This window comes from Sus scrofa, chromosome 11 (assembly GCF_000003025.6).
Source record: "Sus scrofa isolate TJ Tabasco breed Duroc chromosome 11, Sscrofa11.1, whole genome shotgun sequence".
Taxonomy (NCBI): domain Eukaryota; kingdom Metazoa; phylum Chordata; class Mammalia; order Artiodactyla; family Suidae; genus Sus; species Sus scrofa.
In genome coordinates this window covers 8,719,902-8,734,318 of record NC_010453.5, presented here as the reverse complement: position 1 = coordinate 8,734,318, position 14,417 = coordinate 8,719,902, and the positions used below count along the sequence as shown (strand labels likewise).

Sequence of the window (14,417 nt, the reverse complement as noted above, 5' to 3'; positions counted from 1 at the left end):
AATAGCATCATCTTACCTGAAGTTCCTGGGTAGCAGATTGAATGGATAGAAAAACAAATAAGAGGTCTATTTAAAATTATTATACGACAGATACTCAAGTGCATTTGTCTTAGTTTTAACAACAGCAACTCACAGTGCGAACAATACATAGTCTATTTAGTAGATGCAAGTTTAAAAAGGCAAAGATACATAAACCCCAAAGAGAAAAATCAGTCTTGAACACCAGAAACTCTGAACCTCTTAGTAATGGGTGAGGTAGCTGGGTGACAAATCAGAAATATAACTTCTATAAAGAGCTTTCCACCTCAGTGCCACCTCTGTCTCCTCCACACTTTTTTTTTTTTTTTTTTTTTGGAATGCCTAAATTTTTCTTTGTGAGAAAATCGTGAAAGGCCATGCAAAGACTCATGAGGGCCATCAGCTGGGAAAAAAGGTGGCATCACCGGATCCTGCCACAAACCTGCAAGTGTCTGTCATCAGGATCTGTCTCACTGCTGACGTGCAATTAATAGCAAAGACACAGCAGCTCCGGACGATTCCGAGATGTCCACAGGCAAACCGGTAAAGGTCTGAGTCAATTAATTCTGACACTATTTAATGAAAAGGAACAGACATGACAAAACCTTGTCTTTCTCCCTTCCTTCCTGTGTTTTGATCTACGAGCCAAATATGCTTTCCTTTATCAGATGAGGATATAGTGAAATTATTCACCAATGTCGGTACAAAGGAACAGACATTCAGAATGCCTACTATGTGCCTGAAACTATGCTAAAAGCTTTACATAAGTCATCTTTCCTTTCCTTCTTTGCTTCTTCCCTTTTTTTTTTGGCCTCACCCATGGCACGTGGAAGTTACTGGGCCAGGGACTGAACCTGAGCCACAGGAGCGACCTGGGCCACTGTGGTGACACTGCCGGATCCTTAACCAGGTGTGACACAAAGGAAGTCCATAGGTCATCTTCCTTGATCCTCAGGTCAATTCTACAGGCGGGTGGGGGGTGCTACTGAATGACCCCCACACTGTAGATGAGGAAGCCAAGAGAAGCTGCATCCGTGCTTAGGCTGGGCCAGTGGCAGATTCGAAAGTCAGAGTTGGACCTGCCTGACTCCAAAACACCAGCATTTTCACTCTACTGCCCTATAAGCACACCAGAATTCCTTATTATATATAACCTTATTGAGAAGTCACAAAACACTTCTCAAATGGACTTTTTTATGTGGATAAAATATATACTTTCACACTCCTGAGTTTCTTATAAATCTTAATCATACAAGATAAAATAATCACTATGTTTTTTTTCTTCTTTTCTTTTTTGGCTGCCTTGCAGCATATGGAGTTCCCAGGCCAGGGATCAGATCTGAGCCATGGTTGCGACAGATGCTGCAGCTGTGGCAATGATGGATCTTTTTTTTTTTTTCCTTGTCTTTTTTAGGGCCATACCCATGGCATATAGAGGTTCCCAGGCTAGGGGCTGAATTGGAGCTGTAGCCGCTGGCCTACGCCAGAGTCACAGCAACACAAGATCAGAGCTGTGTCTGCGGCCTACACCACAGCTCATGGCAGTGCCGGATCTTTAACCCACTGAGCGAGGCCAGGGATGGAACCTGCAACCTCATGGTTCCTAGTTGGATTCGTTCACCACTGAGCCATGATGGGAACTCCAGTACTGGATCCTTTAACCCACTGTGCTGGGCCGGGGACCGAACCTGCCTCCTGGTGCTCCAGAGATGCCACCGATCCCCTTGCACCACAGCAGGAACTCCAATAACTATGATTTTTTAGTTCTTGTTGGCTGGGACAATAGGGAGAATGCTAGAAGGAAGGCAAAGTGACTCATCATTTTATCATCCCTGGAAAACATGAGTATAATATTTATTTTCCAGTGATGGGCATCTAAGGTTTTCCTTACTTTATTTTGATAGAAATTAAATTTGTTAGCTGTTCTGAAATTGTGTCTGATTCCTCTACGTGATTCTTGCTAGGGCCCCTCCCATCATCCATTTTTCTTTGGCTGAGACCAAAACATGATGCCTCTCTTGTTTCATCGATTTTCCTCTCCCTAGTTTAACTTCAGAGGGGAGTAGGTCCCCAAGGCTGCAGTCTAGTCGAAGAGCAAAGATTAGGTCAAGGGCTCAAAACAGGAAGCTAATCTTCTGACAGTCCACCTACCTCTGGCTCATTGCAAAAGTATTCAAAACAGGGGTATTTTGCATTAGACATTTTTAGACAATTCTCACATTTATTGGCCGACTCCTTCATCACTAATTATGGTTAACAGAAACTCTGCAGTCCTTTTTACTGGTTTGAAAACAATTCAAGGTGAAAAGCTGACACATTTTAAAGATGCCTTGCGGTCAGTGTCTTTATACTCTTTTAAGAACTGGGTCTGATAAACTGGTTTTCCAGGGAAGGGACTGGTAAAGAAAAGAGCCTCCATTCTGAAGACAGGACTTTCCCTGGTGGTCAGAGACAGCCAGGGCAGTCGGTCTAAGTGGATGGCTCACCTGGACACAAGTGGACAGGTCACCAATCACATCCTTTCAGGGAAGGTAAGCGGCTCCCTGAAGCATCATTTCCCGTGAGGTTATAGTTAAGTTCGGAGGTGCCTACCAGCCACTGGATATGATCGGCTTTGCATTTGGGCCTCCGTGTTAACTGAATGACTAGCAGAAAGCCCTTTCTTTGTCTAGAAAGTAGAGGGTGCTTAGTTAAATTGAGCTCAGGTACGTGGGGCAGTACCACGTGCCAGGCTGGGTACCCGGCGTTTTTTCACCAGACGCCAGCCTCACTTCAGGGAGCTCAGTGTCCATCCCAGGAGGCAGAAGACTGCCTCTCAGCTGGCACCTGCCCCCCGAGCTCCTGAAATGATGCTCCTCCTTCCGATCTCACTTTTCAAAAACATGACTCATAACTGAAAGCCTCTTATTACCACGATGATCATTCAAATACATGGATCTGCATTTGCCTGTTGAGACGTGAATTCAGCTGCTCCAGGTGTTGGGAATGGTAGCTCCCAACCAGAAGCAGAGCCAAGGGCTCCTGGATGTTCAGTCAGGTTCCAGGGATTGCATCCATCAGCACAAAGATGCTGTGGCCCTCCGGCTCTGGTCACCTGCTGAGCAGGCAAGCCTTGAAGTTATCACATCAGGGCAATTTCACTTGAAAACTGAAATGCTTACTATGTCTCACCCAGGCCCTGGTGAACAGGCTCAGACCTTGAAATTTTTTTTTTTTCTTTCAAGTTCACCTTTGGACACAACACACACACAGTCTCTGTGTGATCCTTCAAAGTCAGACCTTTGCCATGTAGGAAGAGCTTGGCAGCTCTGGCCCTGGGCTCAGACGGGAAGGGTGTGGTGACTTTGGCTCAAGTTGAGCTGCCCTCCCTTTGAATAAGTTGATTCAGAATAAAGTGGGCAGCTTTCCAATGAAAGAACGTGTTACGGAGCAGGTAAACCAGTTTTGTAAGTAAGGAAAAGGCCAGGTGGACGGTTCTGCCCGCGCCCCTGCCCTACCTCTCCGTCCTCCAGCTCCACGTCTAGGAAGTCGAAGTCTCGGAAGACCCGGAACTGCTGCTCGCTGTTGGTGTCATCCATGTTCTCCTGCTCCCGGGCACCGTCCTCCGACGACACCAGGCTCGTCTGGTGCTCCAGCAGGTCCAGGTCCCCGCACGACGAGAAAATCACCTGCGGGGCGAGAGCCCTGGCCTGAGACGCCGCGCGCCCTGCGGTCGTGTGTGCGCTTCCAAAACCATCACTGGCGCCTCACGGCACTGTTTCCAGCACACACCTAATTCCTCAAGCGGGTATTTTTAGAATGAATGTTCTTCTATTATTTATGTTGGACAGGTGCCTCCAGATTACACTCATCGCAAAGACGCAAGTTCAGGCACTGGGAAAATGTGCAAGTCAAATCGCTGCTTCCTAATGAAGACTGGATCCTACCTTTGTGTGTGTGTGTGTGTGTGTGTGTGTGTGTGTGTGAGAGAGAGAGAGAGAGAGAGAGACAGACAGACAGACAGACAACGGAGGGTGTGTTCACAGACGACAGCAGTCCAGCAAATTTTCCACTGTTGCCGAACTGGGGTTCGAAAGTACACACCTTCACACACAGACACACACACCACATACATCTCACCATGTCATAGTCTAAGAACTACTGATGCCAAGCTATGTTATTGAAAAATGAATGTGCAGGAGCCAAGGATTGAGCCCTTCTAGAAATAAACGAGGAACTGCTAGGGCAAATGAAATAGAAGTTGAAAACGCACAGCCCTTGTTCATGTGACCGACAGGAGAGAGCTGAGCGGCAGTGCACATAATTCCTGCTTCAATTCCTGTCCTCTTGATAGAAACAAAAGTTTTTTCCTATTGAAATTTTGGTATGTTTAGCTTTTACAATTAACTTCTAGGTATAAGTTCTTGTCACTTGGGCTATTTTCACAGAACTCCGTAGAAATAAGAGTGCAAAAGAACGTGAAGGTTTTGCCAGTCAACCTTGCCTGATGGAGAGGTTCAATAACATGAAGAGTATTCTTTGTTTAACCACGGCAACGTCTTGGTCCTTCTTGAAAATAAGCAAGTCACTGGTAAGAATTTAAACATAACAAATGTCTCTCAAAAGTAAAAGGAGTGAATGGATTTTACATATCCTTTCCCCCTCTCGGTTTAAGAATAGACATAGCACTATGTCCCCATAAACAGTCCAAGACTCGCGGGCGGTACAGAGACTGCAAATGGGTACATGAGGGAAGCAGCACGGAGGAGCAGCCAATGGTCCTGGAGAGATGAGAGACCAGAATTCGGATTTCCTCAGCTGAGGGCTCCCCGTCCCAGTTAGTGCTGCTTCTCTTATTTGTAATACAGTCTGGGTAAACCTTTCTAGCTAGAAAGGCCTCAGCACAGAAGCAGGCAGTGTGGATCTAAAGGAGAAAGTGTGCCCACCGCAGCTGTAAGAAGGGCCCTGGCTGGTTGTGCTGCGCTGCAGAGGCAAAGGGCTTTTGATCCTTTTCCGTGAGGGCTGGGCAGCTCCATCTGCCTCTGCCTCTGTCTCCTTGTCCCTCTGCCCTCAAGGAGGTCACAGGGGCAGCAGCAAACCCACTGATCAATAACGCTCAGAAGGTGACATCAGCGGAGGCCACACTGCTGGCTGGGGCACATTCCCAGGCGATAAGAAAATAGCAATTTGCACTTTAGCGTGTATCTATGAGTCTCTTCTACTTCGCCTGCTTGTGAGCTGCCTTAGTACATACATTCTGCAATTTTCAAAGTAGCTCTACAGAGAAATTGTGTGCTAGTCCTCACTTGGCTGGCGAAGTTATTTAGTTTGCTAGTTTCTTTTTTGGTTATGAATAACGATGCTGTGATACAGATGAAATAAAAATACCTGGTGAAGTTTTTACTGCTGAGATTTTTTTTAAATTGCTTTTGCTACAATATACTCACCCACACAATTTGGATTTTCTAAATTTTATAAAAGCTTCAGAAGCGAGCTGCTAATACTTCACTTATTCATTTATTCCAAAGTCCAATGGCATTTTTTTTTTCAACTGCAACCCCAGTGGAAGTTTATAGCCCAAAAAACCATGATAGTGTATCATTATTTTCACCTTTATCATACATGAGAGTAAAACATTGATATCGGAGCAAGAGATGTGTGTACAGAGAGTACAATTATACCCCAAAGCAGCGTGTATCATATGTGGTGATGCAGGAGATAGTGATATATACATATTTTAAGGAAGTCTGGGCATACTTTAAAAAAAAAACCAAGGTAGCAAAAAATGAAAACAACTGAGTTTTTAATTTTTAAAAATTAAAAAGAAATTTTAGCTACACCCACATCATGTGGAAGTTCTTGGGCTGGGAATGAACCCAAGCCACAGCAGCAATATGAGCCACTGCAGTGACAATTCTGGATGCTCGACCTGCTGTGCTACAAGGCAACTCCAATGACCGAGTTTTGCTTTACAGACAAACCAGAGCAAATAGCCAATGACATCTTTTACTTCCTGAACAAAGTGAGATTAAAAATCAGTGTGGGAGTTCCCGCTGTGGCTCAGTGGAAATGAACCCGACTAGCATCCATGAAGATGCGGCTTTGATCTCTGGCCCCACTCAGTGGGTTAAGGATCTGGCGTTGCCATGAGTTGTGGTGTAGGTCACAGATGCGGGTCAGATCTGGTGTTGCTGTGGCTGTGGCATAGACCAGCGGCTATAGTTCCAATTTGACTCCTAGACAGGGAACTTCCATATGCCACAGGCATGGCCCTAAAAAAAAAAAAAAAAAGAAAAAAATCAGTGTGGAGAGAAATAATCTAGAGATTGAACTGGATGGTGGATACCATACTCGTACTTCCTAGTTGGGTCCTCTAAACTATATGACCCGAGGCAAAAACATACCAAAGATAAACAGGATAATGCAGCCAAAAGAAGCGTGAGTCATGAAAGAACTTACGGATGGATTTTTGCTTAGTCCTACTTCTTGGCCACACAGAGAAAGGACATGAACCAACTTCTCTTTCGTCCTCTTCTGGAAAAGAAACACACAGGTAGGTTTTCATCATGGGGTTCTGTGATCCAATCTGTTCTAACACTCCAGCCACTGGCCACCCAGGCCTAACCCACCTGAAATGGGGCCAGTGAGAATGGAGATGGAAAATACACAGAGAAGGTATGAAAAAAGAAGGTAAAATATCTCATCAATAATTATGAAATATTGATTGGGTTGAAAAACAATATTTTAGGTATATTACATTAACCGAAATATGTTATTGACATGACTCTTGCCCATTTTGTTTTATTTTTTTCAAAAGGTGACTATTAGAAAAATTACACAGAAATATATATTTATTTATTGATTTGGTCTTTTTAGGGCCACACCTGTTGCATATGGAGGTTCCCAGTCTAGAGGTGGAATCAGAGCTGCAGCCGCCAGCCTACACCATAGCCACAGCAATGCCAGATCCTTAACCCACTGAGAGAGGTCAGGGTTTGAACACACATCCTTACGGAGACTACAATGGGTTCTTAACCCACTGAGCCACAGTGGAAACTCCTAGAAACTTTAAAATGAGGCTCAGGTTATGTTTCTCCTGGACAAGGGCTGATCTAAGTTTTCCCAAGGGAGGGGATGTGAGAATCAAGCCTTCATCTCTTAGGCAGATACTCATCACTCCCCTGGGCCATCTCTTCCCGTGGGCGACAGCTTGCAGCATTAGTAAGGCTTTCCGTTACACCTAAATAAACTCTACTATGTCACAACACAAATCTATTTGCCTCAAGAGGGAGGCTAGCTTATTTTCTGCAGAATTAAAAATGTCAACTCTTTGTAGGCTACAGTCAAGCTTTCTCAGTGTGGTCCTCCTAGAGTCAAACAGATTCGATTCCTTTTGTTTTTCTTCGGAAACTCGACTTTCCAGTCCCTGAAGCCCGGGGATTCTTCTACGAACCACCCCATTTTCTAATGACATGGATACATCAGGTCCCAGTATGATGGGTGAATTGAGGGTGAGAAGGATGAGTAACCAGACCTAAAGGACGTTACTGTGCTTCAGAGCTGCTTTTAGAGCAAGCGTCCTAATCTCTTGAAAATGATATTTTCCCTTTTAATCTGATTTAAGTCACCATGGAGACCACAGGGAGGCCATTATCAAGCACAGATTTTCCCTCCTCATGGAACTCGCGTCCCTGCACCCTTCTTTTTAAATTGCAGACGGGACACTCAGGATAGTGTCATTTCAAGGTCAAGGACAGGAGGGCCTTGATGTTGAAAGATGGCAGGAGATTCACTAACCTATGTCCTTATGTTCTAGAGGGCATTTTACAATTTGGGGAAGGAATCGATAGGACGGAACAGGGAATGGGGCTGTACGTTTTTCTTCTTTTTTTCAAAGCCCCAGCAAAGCAGGGCAGCTTCTCTATTCAGCGGCAGCAGGAGGAGCATGAGGCTGTGTCCTGCGGGGCACACACGGGACGGGTTGATCTCTGCAGGGCACTCACTTCTGTCTTCGGGGAACGCGGTCCCTCTTTTTATCTTGGGAGCAGCTCTTCTCCCACCAAATGGGGCTTTGCCTCCCCTCATACATACTGCAAGACTCCTTCGACGGGCACGGCTGTGGACGTGGGGGAGCGAGGGCCCCTGTCCTGACATCCCCAGAGCCCAAGACCATGTAAAGGTGGAGCTGCCAGAGGTCGCCGGTGCCACTGAGTCTGCATGACAGTGACGTCAGCAGAGAGGAAGGCAGGGCCAAGACTTGGGAAGCAAAGGTGGGAACAGGGAGGAGAGGGAGGGGCCGGGGATTCTGTGCCCTGGCAGCGGCTCTGCCGAAAGCCACCCTGCAGGAGTTAGTTGATGCATTCCTTTTCCACGCAGGCTAGTTTTACACGGGGCGTCTGGCACAAGCCACCAAAAGAGCCGTGAATAATGCAGGGGTTTTACCTGGCAGGACGTCCAGTGATATCATCACTGTGATACGGTCACCCACAGAGTGACTAGGGATAACAGGGCCACCGAGACACCTTGGTGCCAGCAATGCTCCCCAGGGCTCAGCGTGCAGGAGCCCAAGACCGGAGGCTGGCTCGCAGGACAGCAGCCAGAGTGGTCACCAGGCGGGCGGCCCTGGTGTCCAAGACTGGTTGGGAGAGCGAAGGGTGTATTTGCAGAAAAGAGGGCCCATCTGGGTGGGCGGCAGAGAGGGTTCAAGCGTGTGAAAGACACCAGATTTCACTGCCCAGGCCTCACGAGAGGGAGGACCGCTGAGTCGAAGCAACAAGGCAGCAGATCTCAACCCGATGTCACGAACTGTTCAAAGAGCAAAGCCACCACCTCGTCGCTGAAGGGCTCACGTCTAAAGCGGAAGGTCGGAGTCTCCTCTCACACGGCCAGGGGGTCAACAGGTCCCCAAGCGGCCTTCCGACCCTGGAACTCGGGGACGGTACCTGAGAATACTGCGGCCTTTTCCAGCTCACAGGAACGAGGACGTTGGAGTTGGAGCCCGACGAGGTGGAGGACGTGCTCCGGGTGACGGCCATGGCCCTGGGCTTCCCGTCGCGGCCAGCGGAGCTCTGCAGTTCATCGTATCGCCTTCCGATGATGGGCGTCTGCAGAGGCAGGAACACAAAGCACACGTTTCTCCGACGCGTTCCCACCTCCGGGGCACACAGATCGCGCGACCCCAGCAGCCGCCAAGAGCCGCTTATGTGAGGACCACTTAGATCAGAGGCGTTCCGTGGTACAAGGAGGCTCATCTTTCTGATGTTCGCATGCACAGTCTCAACCATGTTGCATCTCCAACGGTTTCCCACCCTCTTTAGCAGCTGAAAATAAATCCAATTGCTTGCTCCTAAACACACTTCAGAAATGACTAAAAATTAGAGGGAAAACATGCAGGAAAGCCCATTGGCAATTTTTACATGTTTCAGCTTGAGAGAATTTCTTTTTTCTTTTCTTTCTTTTTCTTTTTGCTTTTGAGGGCTGCACCCGAGGCATATGGAAGTTCCCAGCTAAGGGTCGAATCCAAGCTACAGCTGGTGGCCTACGCCACAGCCACAGACATGTGGGACCCGAGCTGCCTCTGTGACCGACACCGCCACTCACAGCAATGCCGGATCCTTAACCCACTGAGCAAGGCTAGAGATCGAACTCGGGCCCTCATGGATACTAGTTGGGTTTGTTTCCGTTGAGCCACAACGGGAACTCCTGAAAGAATTTCTTATAAGAAGACCAAAATTTCTTCCCTTTGTCCCAATCTGTAATGGCCCATCTTGACACACTTCCAATGACTTAGAAATTTTTTTAAACTATTTATATCTTTGCAGTTATTTAACTGAATGCGGTCAGGGCCAGGTTTTCGGGCAACATTTCAGAAATTTCACTTCCTGAGAATCCTGGAGTGTGGTGGCCTGGGGAGAGGGGGGACAGTGGTGCAGGGTCTCCTAAATTTGAGCCCCAGCGGGGTGTCCACAGAGACCCATTCCTAGGCCTCCATTCAGAGATGGCAGACACTGGCTTAATTCTCCCCCTGTCCCCCCTGTCCTCAAGGCCCATTGTTCTGAAGCAGCTGATCTCCCGGGCATGCAGGTGATCGCTAAGGTTTTCTGTACCTTTTGGAAAGAGAATAAACTTAAGTCAAAGAGTAAGCTTCCCCCTGCTCACCCTGCAATATAAAAAAAAAAGGGTACAAATTGAAAAACATTGATTCAATATCTCTATATCATATAGATGCTAAATATCCCAATGGCAACAAAACAGCTCACCCTGAGTATTGAAATGATGAAAGGTCAATGAGACACTGTGGCCAGGGGGGTTGGGGGGGACCCAATCTGGCTACTACCTAATGAATGCAAGCAGATCTAGTTTATTCCTTTCGTGAACTAATTCTTTCAGCGGTACTGTGGAAGTTGTGGAATATTTATGAAGCACCTATCACGCACCAACACTGTACAGATCCTGCTGCAAAATGGAGAGACTGTACTTTCTGCTTTGGGGGGATTATGGGTCCTGGGGTAGAGAGATAGGAAAGCAAGTGTATTTTTACATCTTAGATGAAATAGTTAAATACGAGCCTCCCCAAAGTTCGTTCATGGACCAGCAGATACATCTGACTCTTTTCTGTCCTCTTTTCTTCCAGGCTACTTAGTTCATAGGTTCTTCCCCCCACACTCCCCACCCCTCTCTCAAGACAAGAATTTTGACTTTTACTGTTTTCAAAAGCCATGTGTCTTGGAGAAGCAACCATAAAGGCAGACTCTGTATTCCTGGAAATCTCAGCCATTTGCTGGTTTGACTGCAGCTCGGGGAACAGGGTTGCGGATATAAGATAGCACATGACAGCTGTCAGATAAAGAATGAGGGAAGGTCATGGTTTAAAATACTTCACATCATTCCATTTTAAACTTATCTTTTTTGGAAGATTCTATTTTTTTTTGGCCGCTCTCACGATGCAGTCGCGACCTGTGCCACAGCTGCGGCAACACCGGATCCGGAATCTTCTGGGCCACGTGGGGACTTCCGGGAATCATTTTTATATAACAGAGGTAGCTTCTATTTTTAAAAGCTGCCAAATTAGAGCCCCAGGGACTATGACACTCAACGTGTTCTTAAAAAAGTGACCCTAACCTAGGCCTTGACAGCTTCCTTTGACATAACCGTAAAGTAAGTCTCTCCCTCTTCAGGCAACTAATTTTGACCCCTGCACCGTATATTCATGCGAAAGCTTACAGAAATAGTTAACATACCTCTGAAATATCAAAGTGAAAGTCCAGAGTTTTCCCAGGTAATTCCTTGGAAGCACTCGTCCACACTCGGTGTATTTCCATCTTTGAAAGGTCACTGTGTTGGTAGGAAGGCAAAACCAGGCTGGCAGATCGAGACACCACCAGCTTCAGGATATTCAGAGCTTCCCTCCAGTGAACACTCTGATGGTTAAAAATAATCTCATTTGAAAAAGATCAATGGGCCACGAGCTACCCAAACTTCTTACGACCAGTCAGAACCCACTGATTCAAAGCAGTGCAGTACGTTCCACGATAAGTAAATGGCCAACGACATAGAAAGATGATTTATATATAAGACAAGTTACATTTGGGAAACAAGCAAATAAAAAAGGCCGGTTTTGTCCATATTCAAATAAGTAGACATTTAAAGTAACAAGGTACCCTTTCTGCTCATGAGGTATCTATCTCCTCGACTTGAAAAACAAAACAAAACAAAGAACCAACGACCCCCGACAACCCGACTGCATTTTCCGCTACTGACCTCTGGCTCCTTCCCCAGGTTCCCCCACCTTCACTTCCGGGCTTCCTCCCCCTTCTTCTCTGGCTCTTCCTGCTCCATTGGCCTCCTGGATGCCTGGCCTCCTCCTCTTGCTCCTTAGCTGGCTCCCGTCCTGACCCAGGCCACTCTAAACTCCCCTCTTTCCCTCCCTCTTGATAACATGTTCCCCCCTCTCCATTTCTGCCGGCACTGGCTCAGCTGAATCCTCTCTGCCCTCTGCCTGGACAATTTCAATGGCCTCTTAACTGGTTTCCCTGCTTGCAGCCTCTCCTTGGGTCCATCAGACCCACTCCAGTCACAGTGATCTTTCTAGAACTCCTCAGCTCAAGCCACTTCCCTGCCTGAACTCCTTCAAGGGCTCCCCCTGGTGGACAGTGGAGACCATGCTCTTTAAGCCAGGCCTGGGGGGTAGGGGGTGGGGGTCATTCCCCCACCGACCGCTCTACTCTTGCAGTTCCCCAAACCAGGCAAGGCCTCTTAGCCTCTGTGCCTTTCCTCATGCTATTCCCTCATCCTGGAATGCCCTTCCTCTCCTTGCTTTATCAAACTCCTTCTCCTCCTGTTGACTCTCACTTTATTTTACCATCTTTGTATCCCCCAGGCCGACTCAGGGCACCTCTCCCACAAAAAACACTGAACATAAATAAACCTAGCTGATAAAAGTTACTTTTTAACTAGGCCTTGAGATAAAAGTGCATGAAATAAAACACATTTCCTCCATTGTTAAATTCTGCCCAGGGAAGGTTATGGTTTGAATATGAAATTAGCCACCAAGAGAAGGTACTGAGTATGCGGGATGGCCCACAGGCCTAAGAATGGGTGACCTAAGAAAACAATGACTATTTTTTTAAACTGGGGCACATGATTCGGAGAGAATGTGAACTGACCCTCTGTCTCTTGTGAGTGTAAAGTGAGAAAGTGTTAAGGCCTAGCATGGGGTACAACAATTACTGGAGCAACGCCATGGGAAAAAAAAAAAAAAAAGCCTGAAAATCATTTTTAGCATTAAGGCATTTCTGCAAGTAATGTGACTGGTGAAGTGCGGATGGAAAAAAAAGTTTCCAATTGTGTGGCTTATAAACCAGCTATCGCGGAAAAAGTAAAAATCATTACCAAAAAATCGTATGGCTTAGTCAAATGAGTTTAACCAGAGAAAGCCTACATTAATTACCCTTGAACTTGGAAACTAAATGTACTATGTTTGTCCCCAGAGTATTTTCAAGTACATGCCTGCCAAGTTCTTAACCTAAGTTACAACTAAGTGACAACTTTAACTTCCAAAGGAACTCGCCACAATTGCAAGAGCTGGCCTAGAACCAGGCATGGGAAAGTCACTTCTTCCTTTGCCTTCTTTAAATAGGAGTCTATACAGAAGCAAGACCCTCCCCTCCCAGCCAGGAGTGTGCTTTTAACATCTGGCCCAGAAGTCCAGGAGGCAGAGACGTACCGGGCCTGGTCCTGTCTCGGAAGGCCCAGGGATGTACCAGGCCAGGTCCTGTCTCCCTCCCTGGTAGCCCCCTCAGGGTGTGGTCAGCCACCAGCCTGGCTGCTCTCACTGTGCTGCATCTACTCACGAACGGACACACGGCCTGGCACCCGCAGAGCCCCGTGGCCAAGCACGAGCTCCACACAAAGGCTCGGTCTTTCTGGAACGACCCGCTGGAAACATCCTGGTTCAGAGACTCACTTGCACATATTTTTCAATGGTCTTCAGAACTTCCACGTTGAACTGCTTGACAGGAACGCCGGAAAGGTCCACGTAGCTGAGCAGACTGTAGATGACCTGCAGGAGGGGCTGCTGCATGCTCGGGAGGCCCTTCTCCAGCAGCTGGGGGGGCAAAGCTCAGAGTCAGTCTCACACCAGACTTGCACACAACGGCACCAAGGCCTCCGAGGACCTTTACGACGGAGCATTTCCATAGGAGGGAAGAGAAGGTTCTAACTCCTGGAGAACAGACATACGACCAAAGGCAATGCAGGTGGGTCTGAACACAGGACTATAATAGTCACACGATGGGATACAACAAAGGAAACCTCAAAAGCATCGCAGACCACTAACTACCGAAAATTACAAAGGAAACAAAAGATCCATTATCCGTTATCAAAGTGGCAAAGATTAGAAACTGATGATAGATTGGTGAGGACATAAGAGGTGTATCTGGCTTTTTTTTGGGGAGGGGAAGGGGTCACGCCTGTGGCATGTAGACGTTCCTGGCCAGGGATTGAACCCCTGCACAGTTGCAACCGACTCCACAGCTGCACCCCAAGGGAACTTCCTCAGGGAGATTTCTCACACATCAGTGGAAATGTAAATTGGATAATCTGGCACTTGTGATCAAGACTGATGAAAGGGTTCATATCACTTGAAATGGGAGCTGCACTTTGAGGAACTTTTCCAAACCGAGGGAGCAATATGGAAATTTAGCGTGAGATTTTATCGAGGCAATATGTATAAGGGTAAAAAAAAAAAAACCCCACAAAACAAGAAACTCTGTAAGCACTTTAAATGTTAGACACTAGCAACATGGATACATACATTGTGGTAAATTGTATGATGAAATATCACATAGTAAGTAGACTGATATTTTTAAAAACAGTGACGGAGATCAGATAATATGAAGACAAGAGGGAGGATAGACAAT

At 46.8% G+C, this 14,417-nt stretch overlaps 1 protein-coding gene across 1 annotated transcript in view; it reads right to left on the bottom strand.

Moving 5' to 3' along the window:
* FRY (FRY microtubule binding protein) overlaps positions 1-14,417 on the bottom strand; it is a 246,576-nt gene that overhangs the window by 30,771 nt on the left and 201,388 nt on the right. Inside the window, 5 exon segments of the mRNA XM_021065177.1 lie at positions 3,516-3,686; positions 6,457-6,531; positions 8,940-9,101; positions 11,238-11,417; positions 13,463-13,603. Of these exon segments, the coding sequence (XP_020920836.1) occupies positions 3,516-3,686; positions 6,457-6,531; positions 8,940-9,101; positions 11,238-11,417; positions 13,463-13,603 (729 nt within the window).